We start from the raw sequence: 9936 nt of genomic DNA, 5'->3' as shown, positions 1-9936 counted from the left end.
AATTTTAAAGGATTTTGGGGGGAAAAAAATACTTAATTACTTTGGTAAAATTTGAGTGTTTAGTAAGGATACAGTGAGAAGGGATATGAATAGAACCCTTTTAACTAAACCATTTTTTAGGATGTCATGCTAACAATAGGGTGCTGTAAACAATAGAATCAATCCAAACAATTCACAAGCATAATTCAAATTTTTATGAATATTCTCAAAATTAGCTTTCATAAAATGTGTGCAAACACGACAAATTCTTCATATTATATAATTACTATAAATACACATTTTTTTAAGGGTAATTTATGTTGACATCCCCTGAGGTTTGAAAACCCCAATTTTATTAAAAATAATTAAGTAGTGAACAGTTTGGCTCAATTTAATCATGTCTTTTTGAGCCTTAATTTGTAACTATAATCAATGGTTCTTAATTTTTTGAAACCAAAATGTAGTTCTTTTAAAATAAAATAAAAATTGGATCAAAACATTTGAACCACTTTGAATTGATTTATCTATTTATCTAGTTTTATTGAACACCGTTACTACCTGGCTTGAATCAATGACATTGTAACACCATTTAGCGAACAATTTTCTTCACTGCTCAGCAATGGATTCGGGTCCACAACAGTTCGGCTGGTAGAGAAAGCAGGTTGCTTAGGTTTTGGTAGAAGTGCAAGTTCATTATTAAGCATTGAGATGACATAAGACATAGTAGGTCGATCAACTGGATTTTCTTGCACACATAGAAGCCCTATGTTGATGTATCTCAACAACATCAAACTTGAAGGACAATTGACAACTGGGTCGAGCAAGTCCAAGCCACGGTCTGCATTCCACAGATCCCATGCCTGAAAATTTCAATTAAAAGATAATAAGAAATTCAACATCACAAAGTGAGAAATTAAATGGAATGAGAAGGCAAGGGTCTCATCGATTAGCTCACATGTCCAAGAAGATCGAAAGAATTACTGTGATAAAAACCAGTATTCCTCTTCCCACTCACAATCTCTAGCAACAATACTCCAAAGCTGAACACGTCCGATTTTATGGAAATAATGCCTTCCATTGCATATTCCGGAGCCATGTATCCACTAAATTTTAAGTGTGCAAATAAAAACATTTTTAGTAACTTAGTGATATATATAACTTTCACTCAACAATTTTAGTGGGATTTTTTGTTTTTCCACTTACTAAGTTCCAACAATCCGGTTTGTGTTTGCCTGTGACTGATTACCACCAAATATACGTGCCATGCCAAAATCTGATATTTTGGGGTTCATTTCGTCATCTAGAAGAATGTTGCTAGCCTTTAGATCTCTATGAATAATGCGCAACCTCGAATATTGATGTAGGTAAAGAAGCCCTTGAGCAATCCCTTCAATTATATGAATACGTGTCCTCCAATCTAGCATCTCTCGCTTGCTTGGATCTGTGTTTAAGTTTGTTAGGAAGTTTTTTCAACACTTCAATAATTTGCAAAACATTAAACATGGGAGGAGAAAAACTAACCAAATAGGAAGAAATCAAGACTTTTATTGATCATGTACTCATAGATCAGTATATGTTCATCTTGCTCCATGCAACAACCCAAGAGTCTAACAAGATTCCGATGTTGGAGTTTGGCAATCAATACTATCTCATTTTTGAACTCCTCAAGCCCTTGTCCTGATCTTTTTGAAAGCCTCTTTACTGCTATTTCTTGTCCCTTGAGTAATTTACCCTGGATGAAAATAACCACACACAAAAAAAGAAGAGGAAAAGACAAAATAAAAAGAACATTGCCTCATTAGAGATGTAACTAGCTGAATAAATACTAACAATGGAGAAACATCTCCAACTGCTGAGGGGAAAAAGAAAAAAAAAAAGGAAAAAGAAAAAAGAAGCCAAATCATGACATGACATGCTGAACATGAAGGTGTAGTTGTAATTTCTAGTGGCCTAACGATGTGGGTGGTTTTTGGATGGCATAGAGATGGAATGTGAGACAAGTTTTTAATCCAAAGACTATTAGCTCGAGAGATCACCTAAGTCCTAGTTTCATGACCATGTTAAAATTGTAGAGGCATCCAACCCAAAACTATTGGCAATGAGTAAAGAGGCTTTAGACTACATGAACCAAAGTGACATCGAAAGGTGACATGGGACAAATCTTTAAACAGTCATAATTTAAAGCACTATTCAATGTTACCTTGTAAACAGGTCCAAAGCCACCCTGTCCAAGCTTATTGGATGATGAGAAACCATCGGTAGCGGCAGAGACACTTGCAAAACTAAAGAATGGCAAATCAGCATCATTCTTCTTCCCCCTTGTCAAATTATATCCAGCATTTGTTTCATGATCAGTTGCATTAGAACTACCATCAAAATCAAATACCAACAAATCCTCACTTGGATACTTTGCCCCTGCTTATCATAAAACAACAATATTGTACACAAGCTAAAATATACTCTTCATCATTTCTTTGAAAAGCACAACAATTTTCAAATAAAAGAAGTTCAAAGTGACCAAATTGTACACAGGCTAAAATATACTCTTCAAGTAAGTCATGATGCAATTGCAAATCAGTGGAAAGAAATGAAAGTAATCGCAAAAATATGGAGATACAAGTGGAGTTTGCATTCAATCAACTATAATAGCTCAGTTTGCCACTCATGTACACTCAATTAAGAGGTCAGGGAGTCAATTTTTGCCCAAGGAAACGATTGATTATTTCTTCTCTATTAGGAGTCTCTTTAGTTTTTTATTTTTCTTCGTTATGGGGCTCCTTTTTGTATTGATATAGTTGTTTGTTGGAGTTGGACTTGTGAGTATATATTGTTAGACTTCCTACATAGCACCAGATTGATGTAATTCTCTTTATATTTATAAATAATCATCTCCTGCCGATTGATCCCAAAATGTATATCTCTAATGCAGTGTATGACAACTAGACTGACATATCATATGGAAAAATAAGATCGTACAAATAGATAGTTATTGTAGCATTACTCTTACTTTCACTTCTTACAGATTGTGGAATTTCCCCTATATTATCATTTAATGACTTCTTTGAATATGAGCTTTGAAACCTATGGCTAAAACCATGTATACATACCATTTTGTTGTTTCTGATTTAACCAAAAAAAAAAAAAAAAACATACCATTTTGTTTGAGCTTTTTCCTCCATAAATGCCAAAGGGAGAAGCCTGTAATAAGCATAGCAAGGGGAACCAGAATTGCTATGATCACCCACGACTTTCTTCTGTTCCCTGAATTTTGATAATAGAATCATGATAAGCATGAAGTTCAAGGGCAAAATAGTATATATATATATATATATATATATATCTACGTACTTTTGGAATAAAAGGATATTAGTAGACGTTGTTTCGATTATGGTGTTTACAGATCAGTTTGATTCAGTTTTAAGTGAATCAAGAATAAAATTAGTCTTTATGGTTCCAAAAATTTAAGGATTAAATGGAACCGTGAAACTTTTGGAACCAAACAAAAACCAAACTGTGAAAAACGGTTTAGTTTCACTATTTTAGGCTATAAAATTCACCATTATATCAAAACTATCTTACTTCACCAATTATCTACTTTCCACCAAAATCAAATAACTTACTTTGAATTTACTTAATATTCTTGAAACAAACTATTATAAAATGTGTAAAACACAATAAATTCATCATATTATTTTAATAATATAAAATTTGTAAAAATGAGATTGAGATTCAAAAAACCCCAATAAGAAGAAGAGCAACCACCTTGCATGACACCCTTGTGTCGTAAATATTAAAATTAATACATATAATAAAAAGAAAACAGTTCGTTTGGTTCAATCATTCAGTCTTAATCAACAGTTCTTAATTACTTGGAACCAGAACCTCAAAAAACTGAACCAAACCATAGAGATTTAGATCAATCCAGATCAATTTACCAGTTCCATTCTTTTTTTTTCAAACTCTTTTAAGGCCCTAACTTTGAGCAATTGCATAGGCATACCTCCAACATCTTGAAGCTCAGAAGCAGCAAGCTTGATGTAGAGATTTTGCCTAGTGTTGTTCCCATCTGAGAGCCGTAAATTCAATAAAGCTCCATCCCATATTGAACACTCACTACCATTATAAGCATAAGCTATGCAAGAACAATTCAGGCTACAAGCTGATTCACACTGTTTACCATTCCTAGCAGGATATGCTTTTGAATTTGCTGGTGGTGATTTCAAATTTGAAATTTTCAGAAACCCATCATTTTTCGCGTTGGAAATATTACTTTCACACTGCAAACGGGTTTTCCTCACACAACCGCCTGACCAGTCATTTAACCGCTGCGTCTCATCAGGTGAAAGCGGAACGAAACCTGGCAAACATGCACAATGGGTTAAGGATGTAACATTGAAGATCCCAAATGCCCCGCAAAAAGCATAAACTTCGGATTTGTCTACCGGTACCCAGAATAAATTCCAATTCCATAAATTTGCTAACCATAGTCGCTGCGTAATCTGCCCTGTTTGCTCCATTACTAGTCTTGATAGTGCAGAACTATTATAAAGAGAGTAGGTAAAATAGGTCTCTCTTTCATTTGAGATAAAACTGAAATTGAAAATGCCGTTTGACCTCATTTCAGGAACTAAGCTAAACCTTTGACCATTCCAGACTCCACTAGTCCAATATATTGTGGACATGTTCCACACTATAAAAAATTGATTGCTTCCATTTGGGTCTACCTGAAGTGAGAACCTCCCAGGAGCTGGATCTTCTGAATTTTTCCACGAAGTGAGGAGTTGTGTTTTGCCAGTGAGTTTATTGATGCCAAGCTTTGCACCGGGCATCCATGTGTCGGTTGGGTGATCAAAGCTCTGCCAATATATAGTAGATGGCTCCGAACCATTCCTTAATATGAAATTTCCACCATCAAGAAGGACAGCTTCAGTAGAGTTAGATGTTGGTGGTGATACCAAATTCGTAGTCCAAATCGGAGTTTTTGATAAACTGTCGAGCAGGACTAAATTACCATCCTCTGACAATCCAAGTCTCACAGAAGATGGATCTGACAGTGGTTTGTCTCTGTTTGCTACCCAAACTATGATCTGTTCAGCAAAGTTCTTAAACCAAATGCCAAGGTAAATGTTGGAATTCCCCCGTCTGAAGAAACCCAGCTCAAAAATGCTTTCCTGAGATACTAAAGTTTGGCTCCCTGATAGACTCTGGGCAGCTGAAAGTGTGTCGCCTCCAATTGAAAAGCAGGGCTTGGGTGACACAAATAGAAGCACAACACATAGAAAGAACCATGGTCTAAACATGGTGCCACCAATCACCATTCCCCTGTGTTCTTGCCACAATTTTGGATATCTTAACTTGCAAAAAAATATCAGAATTATGAAGAATAAGAAAGACGAGATACCCAGATTTTTTTTTTCGGGGGGGGTTGAATATACCCAGATATTTCATCTGACTTTGACCATCAACCTCCAGTCACCTTTGATGGCCATTATAGATGGGTACAAATTGGAAAAAGATTGAAATTGAAGAAAGAGAAATAAAAGGCTGCGTTTGGAACGATTTTTAAATTATAATTCCAACCACACATTCTAATATCATGTTTTGGATATAATTTTTAAACTATATTTTCATAGCAAACAGAAAACTGTGTGTCAGAAGCGACTTTCAATTTTTTTTTTTTTTTTTTTGAAATTTGGCCTAACCGGTTGATCAAAACCGTGTAAATTTTATTTTATTTTTTTTACAGTTGACATATGTTAATTTTTATATATTTAAAAAAAAAATTTCTGAATTTTCAAAAAAAATTTGTAAGCTTTAATAGAATTTTGAGGCCAAAATTTTGAAACTTGACACAGATTTTCAAACGTTTCCAAATTTTTGAGGCCATCTGCGAAAATTCAAAAAACAAGGAGACAATCAATATGAATCAATTGAGACTGGGTGTGGTTATACTAGTCATATCTTAAGGTGCGATAAATGGGAGGTCGCGGATTTGAACCGATGGCGTGATGAATTTGTAATCTAACTACATGAATATATTAAGGGGGATTTGATGATAGACTCATCACTGTCTAATTTATTTTTCAAAAAGATTATATTACGCTCATATCTATTAGCTCTCTTATTAAGCCATCTTCATAATGTATTTTAGAGTAAAATTTTACTTTGAATCAGAGTACTCTGAAAGTACAATTTTACTTTGAATCAGAGTAAAATTTACTATGATTCAAAGTAAAATTTTATATCGTTAAGCAAATCAACATGGTTTTAACCAAAGTGAAATTTTACTTTGAATCATAGTAAACTTTACTCTGATTTAAAATAAAATTTTACTCTAAAAGTACAATTTTACTATAATTTAAGGAGAGTATCCACTTTGAATCACACTAAGTGTCATGTATTAATAATCTTGTTTGTTTGATTGCTGAGAAAATCACAGAAACATAACAAGAAAGCCAAATATAGTTTGGTTGCTGAGAAAATCAACATGTTTTTTAACCAAAGTAAAATTTCAGAGTAAAGTTTTACTTTGTATCATAGTTATTATGATTTAAAGTAAAATTTTATATTTTTAAACAAATCAACATTTTTTAACCAGAGTAAAATTTTACTCTGATTCAGAGTAAACTTTACTCTGATTAGTAAAATTTTTGTGTGAAATTGTTAATAGAGAGATTCTTATCAGAGAAAGAGAAAGAGAGAAAAATTGAATAGATCATCTATTTTAATAGATCGATCATCCATCGAACAAGCTGAGTATGAACAGATCAATTCAAAAACTAGTAAAAATACGAATCTATATTACAAGGATATATAACCACAAAACACACAGATCAAAAACTAAACAAAAACATTCGAATATCAACATAATCATAATTTGATTGAGGTGGCCATTTCAGAGAACACATCCAAATATCTCTCTATCTTTTGATTTTAAAGAATACATGTGTTCAACAGCACGCATACACACACAAAAATATATATATATATATATATACATATATTCAAAACTCAAATCTGTGTTTAAAAAAAATATCGCATAATATACATACACACACTCACTTACCGATATATATACATAAACACATGTATGTATGAGTCATATATACATACATGCATGCACACACATATATATAAATACATACATACATATATACATAGGAAGAGCAAATCAGCGGAGACGTGGCGGAGCTTGGCGTGTTCACCAGAGGGAGCGGCGGAAGAGGATCAGACGTCGATAGCGTTGGTGAGGTCGACGCAGGAGTTCCAGAGGTGGTAGCTGAGCTTCCAGATCTGAAGCTTGAAGGAGTTAGAGAAGGGAGAGAGGAAGGAGAGAGACAGAGAAGGTGGGGAGAGAGTGGGTGGAGAAGGTAGGAAAATTTAGTTCAGGGTATAATAGTCTAATAAAATATTTAAATAATAAATTTTGTCTTTTAGGCAAGACTTTGTAATTATGAGGGATTTAGAAAGTATAATTTTTTTTCTTAGTTCTTTTAACAATGAAAGGAAGGTAAAAAGGGTTTATAGCCAAATTTCCCATATATTAATGCTATTTTGACCTAAAAAAAAATCAATATGAATAAATTTCCAAATCTAATAAGCCCCAATGAATAGACGATAACAAAAAATTTAAAATTTTATCAATTTAAATTCTAAATTTTTTATTTGTTTCAATTTAGAAAAATATTATGGTACATACGCAAGTTATATCATTTGTGAATTTGATTATCACAAATGAAATAAGAGTTGTTTACACTAATACCTGTAAACTATTAAAAAATATCAATTTGACCCCCTAAATTATAAAAACGCATAAATGGACACCTAAACTATTGAGAAATTTCATTTTGTCCTCTAAACTATAAAAACATACTGATGTTCCTAAATTATAAAAATATACAAATTGAATTGTTAACGTAAGGGATCAAACGCCAATAGTTTAGGGGGTCTATTTGTACATTTTTATAGTTTAGGGGGGCAGAGTGATACTTCTCAATAATTTCGAAAGTCCATTTGTATGTTTTTAAAGTTTAGGGGTTAAAGTGATACTTTTCAGTAGTTTAGGGGGTCTCTTTGTAAATAGCTCATCAGATAACTTAATACTATGAGAGTCATAACTAAAAAAATGAATTCTAATCAAGTAACTCTTGAATCATAACCAAAATAATATTATAACTAACAATATAATATATCATAATTAATAACATAATAAGTCATAACCAACTACACAAAGGTCCCTTTCTAAAAATAAAAATAAAAACAAAAACCTACACAAAGGTCGTAACTAAATGTGCGTATGGTACACACTCAAGAGTGTGTATCATAGAATTTCCCTTCTATTTAAATTATTTATCCATTTTTGTTAACTAATTGATATAAAAATAGTATTTTAATCATTAAATTCAATATAGGCATTCATAAAATATCTAAAACACTCATTTTTATTGAGTTTAATGACTAAAATATTTTTTTTTTGACTAATTTAGTTAATGAAACTAGGTAAATTGTTCAAATTGAAAAAAAAAAAAAATTAGAGTTTAAAGTGACAAAACTAAAAATTAATGATTTATTTGATTACAAGTAGGGGTGATAAACGAACTAAACGAGTCGAACAGTTAATCATTCAAATTTGAGTTGATAATTTTAACAAGTTTCAAAATTTGTTAAAGTTTGGTTCGTTAAACTATTGAACCAATCTTAGACGAGCTTTTATCGAGTCGAGCTCGAGTAGTTTAATATTTTATATATTTTTAGACTTACTGAATCAAGCCAAATGAGCAATTGACTGTTCAAACTTAGTTTGAAAACCTTAACAAGCACTAAAATATGTTTAAGCTTGATTTATTTATTTAGTAAATGTAATTCACATGTCATTGATATTGTCTGCTTTGGGCCACGCCTGCATGGATTTGTTCTTCCTAGTGGATCACTCATCCCAGAACTACTTCAACCTAAGCACGCTTAACTTGGGAGTTCTACTAGGGATCTCACCATCCGATAAAAGGCATCGATGCTATATAAGGGTCTAGATTTTTACTTTTATAGCTTAGGAACTCCTCCTCAATTCCCGATATAAGACACCGGGACCTTACAATCCACCTTGCTTAGGGCTGCACGTCCCCGTGCAATAGCCTGCCAACTCACAAGCCTGCCCACATGTACCGAGAGATGCTATAGGCCCACACTCGGTATTTCGGAGAGTCGGCTCTAATATCATTTGTAATGCCCCAACCCTTCACATGTCATCGATATTGTCTACTTTGGATCATGCCCGCACGAATTTATTCTTCCTAGTGGGTCACCCATCTCAGAACTACACCAGCCTAAGCACGCTTAACTAGGGAATTCTGCTAAGGATTTCATCACCTGGGAAAAGGCCTCGATGCTATATAAGGGTCTAAGTTTTTACTTTTATAACTTAAGAACTTCCTCTCTATTCTCAATGTAAGACACTAGGACCTTACAATCCACCCCCCTTAGGGTTGTACGTCCCCGTGTAGTAGCCTGTCAGCTCACAAGCTCACTACATGCATCGAGAGACGCCAGGGGCCCACATGTGAAGAGTTGGGGCGTTAGAAATGGTATCAGAGCGGACTCTCCGAAGTACTGAGTATGGGCCTTTGGAGTCTCTCAGTGCATATAGGCAGGCTTGTGAGTTGGCAAGCTACTGCACGGACACGTGTAGCCCTAAAGGAGTGGATTGTAAGGTCCCGGTGTCCCACATCGGGAATATAGAGGAAGTTCTTGGGGTATAAAATTAAAAACCTGGACCCTTATCTAGTATTGAGGCCTTTTCCCAGGTGGTGAAATCTCTAGTAGAACTCCCTAGTTAAACGTGCTTAGGTAGGAGTAGTTCTGGAATGGGTGATTCACTAGAAAGAACAAATCCATGCGGGCATGACCCAAAGTGAACAATATTAATGACATATGAAGAGTTGGGGCATTACAAATGGTATC

At 33.9% G+C, this 9936-nt stretch overlaps 1 protein-coding gene across 1 annotated transcript; it reads right to left on the bottom strand.

Moving 5' to 3' along the window:
- Positions 1-181: 181 nt before the first annotated feature.
- On the bottom strand, positions 182-5437 carry LOC114299762 (G-type lectin S-receptor-like serine/threonine-protein kinase At4g27290). Its single transcript, XM_082895755.1, has 7 exons — positions 3980-5437; positions 3133-3240; positions 2180-2394; positions 1501-1711; positions 1183-1420; positions 935-1082; positions 182-839 (listed from the first exon to the last, which is right to left on the bottom strand). Exons 1-7 carry the CDS (start codon positions 5295-5297, stop codon positions 534-536), a joined length of 2544 nt encoding a protein of 847 aa, XP_082751881.1. The 5' UTR covers positions 5298-5437; the 3' UTR covers positions 182-533.
- Positions 5438-9936: the final 4499 nt, after the last annotated feature.

This window comes from Camellia sinensis, chromosome 11 (assembly GCF_055761805.1).
Source record: "Camellia sinensis isolate YWXY chromosome 11, ASM5576180v1, whole genome shotgun sequence".
Taxonomy (NCBI): Eukaryota; Viridiplantae; Streptophyta; class Magnoliopsida; order Ericales; family Theaceae; genus Camellia; species Camellia sinensis.
Note: the sequence above shows the minus strand (reverse complement) of the source record. Positions and strands in the feature narration are given on the sequence as shown.